At 32.5% G+C, this 16,342-nt stretch overlaps 1 protein-coding gene across 1 annotated transcript; it reads right to left on the reverse strand.

Annotated features, from left to right (window-relative positions):
• Window positions 1-10,112: 10,112 nt before the first annotated feature.
• LOC11410381 (SUN domain-containing protein 1) lies at window positions 10,113-15,667 on the reverse strand. The gene is made up of 2 exons (XM_003628051.4): window positions 14,431-15,667; window positions 10,113-10,683 (listed from the first exon to the last, which is right to left on the reverse strand). The coding sequence occupies exons 1-2, from the start codon at window positions 15,511-15,513 to the stop codon at window positions 10,378-10,380; spliced, it is 1,389 nt and encodes a 462-aa protein (XP_003628099.1). The 5' UTR covers window positions 15,514-15,667; the 3' UTR covers window positions 10,113-10,377.
• Window positions 15,668-16,342: the final 675 nt, after the last annotated feature.

Below are 16,342 nucleotides of genomic sequence, written 5' to 3' on the forward strand. Positions count from 1 at the left end.
ACAACATTCGGTTGGTCTAAGTAGTAAGAAATTTGACCGCACTTTCTCTTATAGAGTCTGGTGCTTTTTCTTTTGTCTTAGTCCTTTGATTCTTAGGATAATCGGTTTTTGAGTAAATTTTAATCAAAAATTATTTCTGACTTATCAGGGTCAGCCCAAAGATAAGGCCATCAAAACAATCAATTTAAAATAAGTTTGGGGGAACCGATACCTCTAATCCCCTTTCTACCTTCGTATATGGTTTCAATCAAAATTTGAACTCAATTTCTACGTTATGAAATTTACATAGCCAAAATATGAGATCAACTACTTAAATGGATTTAGGGCTTTTAACAAGCGGTTACAAACTAGATTATTAGTTGTGACGATAAAACTTACCTTGAATCTGAAACATTTGCTCAAATGAAGATTAATCATAGTTAGACGATGATGGATCTTTCAAAAACCTATAACATAACATGGTTATAAAAATAAAATAAAATAAATATTACATTATTTGAGAGGGTGGGGTGTGACAACAAAGGTTATAATTCGTCCGTTTGTTCTTTGTTTTATTTGGAGTATTAGGGAAAAAACAACAAAAGTGGTTCTTTTTAAAGAGCAAAAACCAAAAAAGAGTGCATTGTTTGAGGCTCATTAAATGGTGAGAATTGTCTTTGAAGTTTGAACCTAGTCCTTTGTGTACTAGTTTGACTGTTATTAAGGGTAGAAAAGAAACTACTTTTACTTTCTGTGTGATCTAAGTCTAGAGAGAGAGTAACTAACCCCACGTGTGAGTGTGCTTGCCTGCAAATAAAATCACAACAGTAAAGTAGAGGACGGTTTGTAGTGTTTCCTGTGTGCGTGACACCAAAAGGGTTGCTTCCACTTTGTGTTATGAAAAAATAGAATGGCATATGCCTTCGAATTTTTAGGATTTGTCTGACATATACAATATATTGTTAGAACCGTTCATTTATATTGACGAGCACGTCAAGTTCGGTTAATTGTAAGGTTTGAGTTTTAACTATTGAGCTCAAATTTTTATACGATTTTTAACCCATTTCTAAAAAATTTACTATCCAGTTGGGTTAGCTCAAATAGATCGTCAGTAGCCCGTTCAATCCGCATAATAAAAAAATCTTATATATATAATAATCATAGCATACGTGATTTATTTTTAAATCTTAAAAATAAAAGTGAAAAGTCCAATGAATCAACCCACAAATATAAAATTAATAAAAGATTGTATTTACTCATTTTTATACTATAATTTTAGAGATCGAACATATAACTAATTATAATTATAGCATATGTAATAGCAGCTTTTTGTTGAAAACAACGATTACTTATTAAAAATTTATTTATTTAATATAAAATAAAAAAGTTTTGATACAAACTTACTTTTTAAAAAATTTTAACATGTGTAAACTTGCAAATGATAATAAAAGAAAACCTTTCAGGTATAGTTTATAGTTTGTTTTTTATTGTAAGGTAACATATCTAAGGTACAATTTGTTGTATATATACTAATATTATATTTTTTGTATGAATCAGATATCACCTGCGTGCAATTGCGAAAATAATTCTTCGAGTCTTGTTGGATCCAATTGAATGGAAAACTCTCCTTAAAAAGATTAATGTTGTTGAATGTTCAAAACTGAATTCGAACCTAGAATATTGGTTAAACTAGCATAAACTTGTGTCATCTTATTTAAGCACTATTGGATGTGTGTAGAGAGAGATTTTAAGTCACTAAATACAAAAAAAAAAATGTCAAAAAAAATACAACTTGTTTTGCTTATAATTGAAAAATTGAAATTAGAGAAATGTTGTACCCAAAAAAACAATAAATTAAAGTAATGTCACAACAACAGCTCCAAGGGCTAGGTTTAGTGGTAAAGAGACAGTATTGGATCTGAGAGGTACTAAGTTTGAGTCCCGTTAGTGTCATTGGAGGGCTCCAAGGACTAGGTCTTGTGGTAAAAAGGCAGTTTTGAATCTGAGAGTTCTTGAGTTTGAGCCCCGTTAATATTATTGAAGGAAGGTAAATGTAAATATCTTTATAAATATATCTTTATAAATGTTCTTTGAATCTGAAAATCTTCCCTACCTTAAATTGGACTTCATCCACTCACCCTAAATTCATATTAGAAAATAAAAAAGATAAATGTAACAACATTTTTTTTCAAATTTAGTTATTGGTGCACTCTCAGAATAAAATAAAATTATATAATTGAATCTCAATGATTTGAACTCGGTTAGTAGAAAAATTGTATAATATATACTAGGGTCGGAGTTTAAATCATAAAGACCTTATTTATTCATCTTAAAAGGTGAATTTCAAGTCATTGCGTTATTAACAAAAAGAAATAATAATCAGGCGCAGCCCGTCACAAACCCACTTCCTATGTGACAAGGTAAACAAACTTACTCCTAAAATCAAATGATATAGCAGTGTTTTCTTTAAGGTTTTGAGTAAATTTGTTAAAAACTTTTCTTTTTGAATATAAATGTATTATTTTTGGGTGCAATGATGATGATTTCTATGAAAATAATCAATAGTACCATCATACACGGAAATTGATCACGTTCATCATCGTAGTATACCTGGAAAAAGTTTGTTTTGGATATATTCTAGGGATATGGCAAGCGTGCATTATCAATTTCAAATATATTATGAACTTGAATATTGTGATTTACTACTTTTTATGCAATTTTCTGTATTAAAGAATTAAGATTCCAAATTCAAGTAAAATAATTTTAACTGGTTATAACACTGTTACTTCATTATGAATTAACATATGTACTTTGGATTAGAAGAGTTGAATGAAAAAGTCTTAAATAGTCACATGACTATGGTCACAATTCTTCAACAAAAAAAAAAAACTAAATGTAAAATTAACTTTTTTATTATTGTTTATATAATTAAAAGAATAAAACGTAGAATTAATATATTGTGAATGTGCTCATATAATAGTCTAAAGTTATAAATGAAGTGAGTCCTTTATCAAATCAAATTGTTAAAAACCTCAAAACCGTATTTATTATAAAACAAAAAAGAATGAGAGAAGTTCAAGTAAAATCTTTTAAAGGGCTTTAATACTTTAACTTCATTTTGACATAAACTATGTACGGATTAATAATAGAGTTGAAAAGTGGTCCTTAAAACTATAGTCTAAAGTTATGAATTATGGGAGTCTTTTATCAAATTGTTAATTAAAAAAACTTAAAACCATACATAGGCCTACAAATTAGAAACTCTTCCAAATGGCTGAATGGACAGTCAAAGTCAAGTCCCTGGTCATGAGATGAGAATGGGCCAATCTCAAAAGACAAGTAACTGAATAAATCTAGGCAATTCTCAACCATGATATTGATTGAATCAAAAAGAAGAAAAAACAAATACTGAAAATTGAAGCTAGGTATAAAGTTGCACCTAAAATATATATATAGTATGGTCCCAAAGATGATTTTAGGGCATAAATTATTGACTTAGACGTATTTTCATTCCTTATTTTTGCTCATTCATAATTTCATTCTCCTATCTTTAAATCCCAATATAGAGTCATCAATATAACTAAGAAAAAGAACTTCATCTAAACTCATAATTTTCCTTCATTAATTAAACAAAAGAAAAAAAAACATTTTCCTTTACCAAGTTTCTAACGTTTGTGGTACTACGCCACCCTGCAAAGGGACGAAAGCCAGCCTAGAATAACACCAAAATGGAGGCAGTTTTTTCATTGATAAAAGCATAAATATCATTCTCCCCAAAATAAAGGGTTACCATTTTTGCTTTTTAAGTGACAAAGTGGGCCTAATTCACTCCCACTTCACAGACACATTCCTTGATGTTCCTCCTTTCATGCCTCATAACCTAAAACTAAATATCTCTAACCCAAATTTCAAGTTATTATCACCATTTTTCAAGCTATCTCTTCTTCTAAGGAGTAGGACAATCAATTCTTTCAATGATACTTTGTCCCATTCTTTTAACATAACTGAAATCATTTGTTCCTTTTTTTTTTTTTTTGTTCTAATTAAAAAATGATACAATTCAACAACAAAAATATTAACTATGAGAAAAAATGTTAAAAAGATTTTTTTTTTTTTTTTGTAGAATGATAAAAGAAAAGAAAAGAAAAACCCTAAAAATAGGGTTCAGTCTAGGACATCAAGTCTCAACACTAACTTCAACTCTGACGGAGGAGCCTGCCAAAAAGTCACACATAATCTTAAAGAGTGTCCGAGCTTGGCCAAGATATATGCGCAATAATTACCCTCTCGAATGACATGTTGGAAAGAAATATTTAAAATAAAAAATAAAAAAAAAACCAAAAATTTAGCTAGATAATATAGTTATTTTTTAACATTTGGGTTGATGATGACCCATTTAAAGACAAGTGGTGTCTTTTCCCCCATTCCTTCCGGATCATGTTATGGAATTTAGTTGAAACCTAGAACAGTAATGTGGCATATGTTTCAGCATGCATGACATCAATTTATCATATTATATGCTCTGGATATTTTGTAACCTAATGCGTGGTTACAGTGTGACACACTAATGTCACTATCTATAAACTCAGAATTTTGAACATTTGCAACTTGCAATTACTGTTTATACTTTATTGATTGATTACACTACAATAAAAAAAATTAGACAATAATGAAAGAAAAGTTTATGCATCAGCATCTGATTATTAAAATTTGAAACAGTGATTTGTAAATGGAATATAAAGGTGTCATTTGTCAAAATATGGTGTAGCCCCCAGTTGTAAGTTGAATGCTATGAAATGATTAATAAAATAAGAAAATACAGTGCTTATACAGAATGTTTCGAAAGTAATAGAATGGTTACTTTAGGAGAAATAATATAATATGGTTGTAAAATATTCAATTCCTATTATTTTTCTTCCTCGATCTATTTTGTTTTAATCTCCATGGTTTTTTAAAACAAAATTATTTTAAGCTGATTATTAATATTATTATTTTTAAGAATAGAAAAATACTAAACTCAATAGTAAGAGTTTAACCTTAATACTAATAATTTCTCCTTCCCATTATTTTTTAAAGTACATATACAAGTTATGAAGCACTCACTCCTACCAAGTGGGCAAGAGAAAATCTGGATCCCCACACACTAAAGATCTAGCTTCTATGGAAACAATCAAAGGGTGTGCAAAGTTCAAACCATTCATAAAATAGGTAAGAGAAGCCTTTGATCTATCCAAGAGCCATTTCTAAGAGATAGCCTAAATCCTACCAATAATAAGTTGAGAAATTGTTTTCATTCTTCACTTCCCAAATTAATCAAACAATTCAGTCAAAAAAAAAATCAAACAACAGAATGTCAAATCAAAGTTAACTTCTTGATAGTTACTCTTTTGGTCTTTTAAAAAATGCACAGACGACTAGAGAGATAACTTTCTGAACAGTATTTTTGTTTTTTTTAAAGTTTTGGGAGATAACTCTCGAATGTTGTTTTTCATAATAGAGAGTAAATAGGGGGGTCAAAAGAGTAACCACTTCTTTGACATCTAAACTCAAGAACAACCGGATAAAATACATAATAAATGTAAATGAAATGTTTTTTTTTTTTTTGAAGAAATCAAAATGAGATTATATTAAACAGCAAGAGAGATTCATCTCGCACAAGGTGCGCAGAGAGAACCTCTCAACAAAGTTACAAAGATGTAAATGAAATGTTAACATGTGTCTTAAGGCACAAGTTAATAAAATAAATATAAAAATTATTTTTTAAAACTGTGTACTTAATATTAAACATTTAAAAATTTATCTTTCTATTACAAAAACATGTCAAATGAATTTGGGTCTTATCTCAAATACTAACTAAAAGGATGATAGTACCCGGACACACTTACACTACAACCAACCTTCCAAAGTTAAAAACATAATATGAGTATGAGAGAGAAAGTTGTCTCAAAGTTGTTACCAAATGGTTGTACAAATATCATTTCTCCTTATTATCTGGGAGTCAAAGAAAACAATTCATTAAAAATATTATCCATGAGGTGTCAAGTCAACGATAAAGACGGCATATGACACGGTAACCTTACGTAACGGTGAAAATAAGTCAAATATGTTGATAGAGACTTATGACCAAAATTACGTCATGCGTAGGTTAAACCAACTTTTTTTATTTAGATAAAGATATGAGACTGTTTTTCTTGCTGGACTTGGAAACATCGTAACCTTATGTGTCTTGGTAACGAAATTTGGTCAGTAACCCGTCTCAACATGAATATTATTAATTCGATGGATGATATAAGCTCCTTCCTGCAATCTGTCAGTAGCGCTAATCCCCCTCCAAGGTTAGTTCGGTGGAATAACAACAGTCATGTTTGTACCATTCTGAACGTTGACGACAGTTGTAGATCCAATTCGCACAGGTTTTGGTGGAATTCTTCACAATCATTCAGGCACTTATCTGTTAAGTTTTTCGGAGTTTATCAATAACTTCAAAGACATTTTGTTTGCAGAACTGAAAGCAATTTATCAAGGTCTCAGTTTGCTATAAGCTTAGGTGTTGAAGAATTGGGGTGCTATTCTTATTCACTCCTCCCAGTAAACCTCATCAATGGTGACACATCTCAGTATCATATTTATGCAGTTCTGATTCAGAATATCAAATATATATTGGGATCAAGAAATTTCTCTTTTCAGCACTCGCTTAGAGAAGGTAATCAGTGTGTGGATTTTGTGGCTAAGTTAAGAGCTTCGACTGATGTTGAGTTGACATTTCATTCTTCCCCTCCCCCTTTAGAGGATCTGCTTCCCCTGCTAAGGACATATGAATTAGGAGCTAGCTTTTTCTCTTCTCTGTTCCTGATTTTCTTTTCCTTTGTTTAGCTTTGTAACAAAAAAAAAACTTCAATAATTTTTATATCCAATTTTTTTAAATCAGGTATCCTCCGCGCGCAACTTGTAGAGACTAATTCCTCGAGCTTTGTTGGACTTAAATGGATGGCAAACTCTAATACAAAAACATGTCAAATGAATTTACGTCTCATCTCAAATACTAACTAATAGAATGATAGTACCCGAACACACTTATACAACCAACCTTCCAAAAACTCGAACACTTGTTATTTGAAGAAATGATAGTTGAACAACCACTTTTATGACAACTTTCTCTCTCAAACGTCATTGTATTTTTATTCTCTCTATTTCTTTTATCTCTCTATTGTTATTCTCCAATAAGAAGAGAGGAAAAAATGTTGTCACTAAAGTTGTTTGATTTTGATCCAAATATCACTCCTCTATTATTTGTGAGTCAAAGAAAACAATTCATTAAAAATACTACCTCCGTATTCATTTAATATCTTATTTCATATATTTCTCTCTCCGCAATAAATAACTAAGGATAATATTGGTAAAACAACATTTAATATTGTATTGAACTTTAAAAGTGACAGTTAAATAGGAACAAAATTTTTCTCCAAAAGTGACACTTAAAAAGGAACGGAGGGAATATTATCTATGAGGTGTCAAATTAACGATAAAGACGACATATGACACACGGTAATCTTACGTAACAGTGAAAATAAGTCAGATATGTTTATAGAGACTTAAGAGCAAAATTACGTCATGCGTAGGTTAAACCAATTTTTTGATTTAAATAAAGATATGAGACTCTATTACAAATACAACTTCGATAATTTTTATATACATTTTTTTGTGTAAACCGTGTATCCTCCTCACGACTTGCGGAGACTAATCTCTCGAATCTTGTGGGACTCAAATGGGCTACAAACTCTCCCTAAGAGGTTTAAAGCTACTGTATGTCCAAGGCTGGATTCGAACCCAGAACCTTAGTTAAGATAGAAGAGACCCATGCAATAATTTTTTATATACATTTAAGTTGAACGATAAATTTTAAAATCCTTAAATCGTAGTTTTAATCAAAATCTATTTTGGACGTTAAAATCAATTTTACCTAATAATATCTAAACTATCAAAATCAATTCTATGCTTTTAAAATCATGTTTTCATCCAACTAATGTGAAACCAAATAAGCAACTAAATTCCTAAATTGAGACGGCTATGGTCGTCACGTCAATAATCAAATTGAGCAAGCAATAAAGAGCATAAGACTATAGGGGTGTAATTAAGGAGTAGAGCAAAGTCAAGTACTTAAAGTTTGAGTCTGATTTGTGGAAAAAATAGGTTACTCAAGTGTACCACATTTAGTTAAAAGAGTTTCACAAACTTGAATTTGACTTGTTAAAAAAGAGTAAAGTTTGGGAGTGATAAAATCACTTGGTCATTTGGGGAGAGGCATAAAAGTCGAGAATGTTAGGAATTTGACTTCACCCACTTATAACGACTAATAATAACATTTTTGCATTAAAAAAAAAGTGTAAACTGTGAATTTTTTTGACTAATTTAACACATGTATAACTTAAGAATCTTCGTATTTAACACATGTACTTGACTTCTTGATCAAACATTTAATTTAACAATTCACATTTGAATGATGAATAAATACTTCATCTCATTCACACCCAAACATTCAAATTTCAAAGTAGGAAGGGAATCCATGAAAATGTGTAGGTACAACTAAAAGTATTGAGTCACACTTACTATACAAAATATTGAATTTGTCATATAACCAACAGTTGTTGAGTGGTAATTCGTACCGTAAAAAAAAAGTGGTAATTTTTTTTTCCCCTCCAAAAAAGTCTCTAGAAATGGTGATGTGGATGAATTTTTTTTGAAGAAAATGTGTTAAATGTTAACAAATATATTTTGATTTTAATAACTATAATATTTTTTGGCACTTATTAATATTTCATCATTCTTTAATTTAGATCATAATAAAATTTGTTTATTTTGAAACAATTATTAGTATTGCTAGTTTTTATATCAAGAGTGAGCATATAATCGTTCACATCCTCGTGACTCTATTCTTTAACTCTCTTAATTCAACCAACAAACCTTTATAATTTTTTAAAAGGTTGTATATTGCATTAATACAGTAAAACATTTCACCAAAAAACATATACAGTAAAATATATGACACATGGTTGGTAGTTTCGTCCCAACTATATTAATTTATTTACAAGAGTTAGAAGTTAGAACTGGAAATCTTAGATCTAATATAAAAACATTTATATTTTTATCTATTTAAAAGTTTTAGGATGTAACTCTCGGATGCTTTTAAGAAATGTCATTTATAGGCGAGTCAAAAGAGCAAATGGAGGTTAGTTTGTGCACCTAGTCCATTTATATTTTTTATCACAAATTTTTGGTAAAAGCATTTTTTATCACAGACCTTAGATTCTTATTGATCATCAATGGAAGAATATAGTGACTTCTAGCTGAAGAAATGATTGATCAATTAGCTGTTAATTGAAAAGAAACATTAATAAATTTTGGTGACGATATTTTTTACAACTATAACATTGGATTGGAATAGAGTATCCACCTATATTTTTTCAATGATTAATTTCTATCGAAAAATCTGGCTAGTCACTTTCCATAAAGTCTTACCTTATGTTTGTTTGTAAAAAAAAAAAAAAGGTTATTGCTTGTGACAGATTTCGTAATTCCTTTTAAGAATTTTGCCTCAGTAATCAATTTTAATCAAGTCGTAGTACTCGTATGAGAATTGAGATCTATACTCTAAAAACGGTAGTGCTAACTTTGACCAAATAATTGTGGTTATTATTAAAACGAGCACACCCATTCCAATACTGAATAAATATATGATTTTTACTCAGAATTAACTTAGAATTGTGTATTGATTGAAATAAACAAAACCGAGTTACTCAATTGAAGTCAATAGCTTGATGATATACAGGGTGTTGTATGCTCACCTAATTAATTAATGGATCACATGTACTGATCATGTGACATGTTCATGTAATCATAGCTAATTAGTTAGCTTAGCCAAGATTCACCATAAAAAGGAACTCAAGTACAAATATGTGGCATAATGGGTTTTGAATGATTGATTGGTCACCAGAAAAAATGGTTTTAAATGATGATTTTCCAAGTATCATTCATTGTACTAATCATTTAATATATTTTTAATCCAATAAAAAACTTATGAAAAGTTCCCATTGGTACAAATTTGCATGTATATTTAATAAGGACTATAAACACACTTAATCTTAAAAATCAATCAATAAAGAGAATAGAAATTGGTAAAACTTCGTGTTGCCCAAAAATGTGAAATCTATCATCTTCCTAATTCGGAACTCATACACTAAATACATAACCCATTTGAAACAGCAATAAGAAGTTAAATACACCAACAAAGATCATTACTGACTGCATCTAGTATTTAGTCCACAAACTCCTACCTACATCTAAACAAATAATACTGAACAATTACACACATGGATAAATTTCAAGCAAACAAATGATACACTATGAGTCGATGGCCATCACAGAAACCGAGTCAGATTCGTAACCGTGAACTCTCAAGCGATATATACAGGTGTGTGAAGGACTTCCGTGATTTGATGTAAAATCGAACCTTATTGTGTCGATAACACCATAACCTGCTGAATTCAACACGTTGAAAGTTTGAGCATTGCTCTTCTCAAGGTCATATGTAAACTCTGTCAGGAGAAACATCTTCTCAGTATCAATTACAGAATTAGGATTGCTCCCCTGCAGCCAACCGGAGATCCTACAGTCCTTGGGAGCGCTAGATCGATCATATGCAACACTCTGTTGAAAGAAAAAGTATAAGTACAAAAACTAACAATACTCAAAGAAATGGTGAATGAATGATTAATAGAAAAGAAAAAGTCCTCGTGAGCTTAGCTCAGCTGGTATGGACAATGCATGAATATAAGTGAGGTCCGGGGTTCAAACCCCGGCCACCACCAAAAAAAAATAGAAAAGAAAAAACACTTGTACTATAAAAAACATGAACATAACAGAACGATTAACAAAGATAAGTCATTCACAACTTAGCTTACAAAGAATAGAATTGCTAAAAGCCTAAGTAGCAAATATTAGGACAACTGAAGCACAAGTTCAGCAGACAAAAAAATTCTGTGTGAATTACCAAGGAAATCAATTGAGTTCTGGCAGAAGATTGTTGAAACTTCACTAAAAGCACAGGATTTCACCAGAAAAACAGTTAAAGTTATAGTTTACATGTATGATCTATCTAACCAACTTTAAATGGTATACTCAATTATTCATTGTTATTATATTCCCTTTTGGTCCAAAGAATAACATCTAGCTCAATCTAATAGCAGTAATGCGCGAAAAAAGAAGGTAACCAGAATCATTTTGATTCATATCATGGAGATTCAACAAAGATTTAAGTTAGTCATATACACAAAATATGTCATTTTATCAACCTGTCACACAGAACAATTAATAGAAGACAACAAAGTACTTCAATCATACACCAACACAAGCACACAAAGAGAACTAGTAACAAACATGAAGGCAAATGTGATATGAAACTGTTATATCAACTACAACAATATCAGGAAAAAAATAAATTTAGAAAAAAAATATTATATAAGCAAAGGTCTTCAGAACCATAAAGAACAATCCAGGGAAATTTTGACTCCTGCCAAAACCAACCCCAGTTAGAGAAGGCCAGAAAATGTAATAATAGAAACTACAAGACACACTAACCCTGCAACAGCAACAAGAACCCCAACCTACCAATATATTATATAATCCCCAAACTTCTTCCAAAGTTCTGGGGCTACCCAAGAAAGTTTATGAATCATTCATATTTACTTTGGACCACTGATATATACACACATATATAGGTATGGGTTACATATCTGATATACAATACTCTGGACAATGCAACAATAATACAACAACAAAAAACCTTTAATTCTAAGGTCCGCAGTCCGCTACATAAATCAATAAACATAGTGTCCTAATATTGCATAATATTCTAAGGGAGTGTTACTTTGGGAAATTTTATGATATAAACAAGCTATGCTGCTATTATTAAATAAATATTTTGAAATATATCCATACACAAAAAAGTATTATATAATCATGACTAACGCCATAGACGGGATATGTGTTGGTTGTGTGGTAAGACTAGATGGGATAGAATTAGAAATGACAACATTAGAGAGAGTTGGAGTAGCATCTATAGTAAAAAAGATGGTGGAGACTAGGCTTAAGTAGTTTGGGCATATGTAGAGAGAAGACCTGTATATTTTGTAGTAAGGGAGGGTGGTCAGATCACTAGAGACAAAGGAAGACCTAAAAATATTGTAAGAGAAACTATTAAGAAAAAGCTAGAGATTAATGAGTTGGATCGAAATATGGTATATGGATGGAACATTATGGCGTAATTGATTCATGTAGCCAACCCCACTTAGGGCCCGTTTGGATTAGGCTTATTTTGAGCTTATGCAAAACAGCTTATGCAAATAAATACGCTTTTATGTTAATTTATAAATTCTCGTTAATGAAAGTTGTATATTCGTATGTTGTTTTTTCATAAACTACATTTTCAAACTTATGAATAATACATAAAAACATATTTATTTGCATAAGCCGTTTTGCATAAGCTCAAAATAAACCTAATCCAAACCGGGGGTGGGATAAGGCTTGGTTGTTTTTGTTGTTCTATAATCATGACTAAATCCCCATTGTACTCACTATAACAGTAAGTTACATCTCCAATATTTATTTCCCACTTTCTCACCTTTGTAGCAGATTAAAAGGAAGGAAAAAAAAACACTAAATTGGATTTGCCCAAAGTAGAGAACAGTTCTTTTTGGAAAATATGCCAAAAGTACACAAGCAACCCAGCAAATATGAAAACATATACGAAAAATCTGCACGCAACCCAATCATACAAATGACAGTAACAGACACATAGTTCACAAACACCAGCCATCTCAGCAATAGGTATTTCATTGCATCAAAACATACAATTTAACACATGGACAATGAAAAATATGTACATTACAGATATGATAGCATACACCGCATACCGGGTTTTCTTAACCGAGAAAATATTAATTTTAACAACGGCTTCTTTGTTGATTCGTATTGGTATCATTGGGATTGGTTGAAAACCATCATGTTATACAGTAGCAATATTTGTTTTCTTAATCAGAGCAAGTCAAAAGTTCAAGCACTAAACTAATAAGCCATGTTCTTTTGATGTAAAACACAGTCCTTCAAATTATTTTATTTCTAGTGGCAATATGACTAGAGCCAATAGGCTTTAATCTCTGTTGTCAGTATTGTGAACGGCAAAAAATGTCTCATTTAATGAGGAACGTGCCTTGACTCTCAGATAACCAAGAAAACAGACATGTATACGTGAATTAGACTGTCAAATTATGGTTAAATCAATTATATAGGTTGATAAATATTTAGAAACACTTTCATATAATTGATGTAAATAAGCTTTCAATTAAACCCCATGGCAAAATGTTCTTAAATAAAGTAAAATGCAACAACACAGACATAACTTTAGAGCTCTCTCCGTATGAGAAAAGTCATTCATGACTCTTTTTGCCTAACACGTAGATCTATTCAAACATGAAGAGAGCATAACATCACATACAGTGCTAGACTACAAAAAAAAGAACGAACATAAAGAAATGACATTGAAAAATGAAAACCAATTAGACAAAAATATACAAGACTTAAGAATCAAGAAAAGTCTCAGACTCGACAATATATGGTGGGTTGTTTAATATCGTTAACACAACAAAGTATATCAAGAAAAGACCAAGCAATCATTGCATTAGACTTATAAACACAAACTACAGAAGCATAAGAATCACCATCTTCCCGTTGACACTTCGGAATGCAAATATTAATGCAGTAAGCTTCATACTTTCACACATATCAAAAGCGCCTTTTAGTTGTTTCTCCTATCATATGTAAGCTTGATTCAAAAAGCAAATTTGTGGACATCCACAACTCAACCACTAATAATTAGTGCTTTTAATTCATCACATTTAGCAGCCTAAGTACAAGAAAAACAAATTGCATCTTCTACAAACTATACGGATCATAACTCACCTATGCATGCACTTATCAAAAAACTAGTCGCAACCAGTTGATATGATCCTAGACAACATAAACTTATTTTTCATCTCATTTAGTAGCCCAACTACCAAGAAAAAAGAAAACAGATTGCCACTTCTAAAAACTACACCCTACGTAACTCACCCAAACTCATGGATAAGCCAGCCACATCTAATCTAAATGATATACTATGATCCTACATAACATAAACTTAATTCATGGGCACATCATGCAGATTCTCAAACCAAGCATATGCATCATCAAACTTCCTATAACAAACATCTCAATTCTCAACTCAAATTTTTCATAAATTCAAGGAAGTACACAAAACATTAACAGCAAGTCAAAGATTATACTACTAACTGATTCACATCATGACAAGACAAGATAACAACAACTGTATATAGTTAAAAAGAATATGCATGGCATCACCTTTGCTACATGTTCCAAGGTAACAGCCTCAGGAACGATTTCAGCGCGCAACCTAATTTGAACAAACCCGCTACTACCCTTCAACGGAAAACACTGTCCAGGCTCCCCAAAACTTGGTTTCAACATCTTATCAGCATTGTGATGAACACCATTTCTAGCATTCAACAAGAACCAATTCCCCCTCTGCACATCATAAGCCTCTGAATGTCTCACAACCCAGGCTCCACCGTTTGCAAGAGCATAATCCACCCTCCCAAGCCCATCAGCAGCATGCTTCTCAATTTCGCTCTCAACCACCCCTCTAGCAAACTCCCTTATCTCATCCAAACCACCGCCCTCATACCCATTCCCCTTCACATTCTTCAAACCCTCGACAAATTTCTCAAACTCCTCCTTCGTTAACAAATCCTCCACCTTCAATTCCTCCAAATACCTCTCCAATTTATCCCCCTTATTCGCCAATTTCTTTATCTCATTCTCCAAGAACGCGCCTTTTTGCTCAATTTTCGCATCCATTTCTTTCTTTAACCCCCCAACCTCATTCCCAATCTTCTTATCCACAACATCAACCTGCACCTGCATCATCTTCGCCGTCTTCTTCAACAAACCCTCCATCTCGGAAATCCTGTCCTCATACTCCGAAAACCCACCAAACCCTCCTCCAACAACAACACCGTCCCCTGATTTCACCGCAAACCATCTAATCAACTGAACCAACCCAACAACCATCACCAATAACCCAAAATTCTTCGCAAAAATCCTCGCCACAGTAACCCATTTCTGCTTCTCAGACTTCCCACCATTCTTCCTCACCCTCCGCGTAGAATCCCCACCAGCAACCCTCTTTGTTGCCGGTGCCAAATCTTTCGAAAGAATAGCATCGCTTCGGATCGAGTGATGACTCAAGTCACGACCGTTGCCAGCGGTGGAAGGGTTCTTGCCGTCGCCGGCGGTGTTTGGAGAAGCGGCGACGTCGTTTGCGAGGAGTTCGAGATTACTAGCGGTTTTCTTGTCGGTGGAGATGACTGGTCTCCGACGAGTGCCCGGGTTCGCCGCCGTGATTGACACGGTGGATGCCGACATCGGAATCGACGATAACGGGTTTCAATTCAAAAAATTCAAATTAGAGAAAGAATGAAAAATTGGAAAGAGAGTGTTTATTTATTTTATTTTATTTTTCAGTGTTGTTATGTTTAGATCTGAAGAAGAAGAAGAATTTGAAATATTTGTGTTGGGTTTTTTTGTTTGTATGATTTATATGATTTGATTTTTGGGAGCGTAGTGTGAGATTTTTTGATTTGGAAGTGAGGGAGAAATTTTAAGTGGGACAGACGCGACTGGTCAGCGCGTGGGGGTGGGGTATTGCAAAAGGAAAATTTCTCTTTTCACTTAAAAATGCTCCCTAAACTTTGGAAAACATCAAAATGTCATCGGCGACCGTTCAATGTTATTCAACCATCGCAAAGCGTGAAACGAACTCAACGCATCCCGAACATCCACGAGGCGTATGATAAGTGCTAGAAAGTTGTAATTTAAGTGATATATTTTAGGCACTTTTGTTACTTGTTTTGCAAGTTATTACGGAAAAAGCCGAGAAATAAGTGATTATTGCCCTTTTACGCTTTATCTATCTTACTTCACCCATTTGTGCAGGATTTGAACTCAAGACATCAAGCAAAGAGAAGAAAACGAAGAAAAGTACAAAAAGGCTGAAAAATGAAGATTACTCGCCCCCAACTCGCCATGGCCAGTAAAAGGCGAGCAATTCCAGTGGCCAACAGAGATTACACGCCACCAACTCGCAATGGCGAGTAGAAGGCGAGTTTGTTCGCCGTGGCGAGGGAAAGTACTCGCGAGGCGAGTTAGGGCGGTTTAAGCTTCTCATTGCTGACGTGGCACAAACCCAATGGGG

This window comes from Medicago truncatula, chromosome 8 (assembly GCF_003473485.1).
Source record: "Medicago truncatula cultivar Jemalong A17 chromosome 8, MtrunA17r5.0-ANR, whole genome shotgun sequence".
Classification (NCBI taxonomy): domain Eukaryota; kingdom Viridiplantae; phylum Streptophyta; class Magnoliopsida; order Fabales; family Fabaceae; genus Medicago; species Medicago truncatula.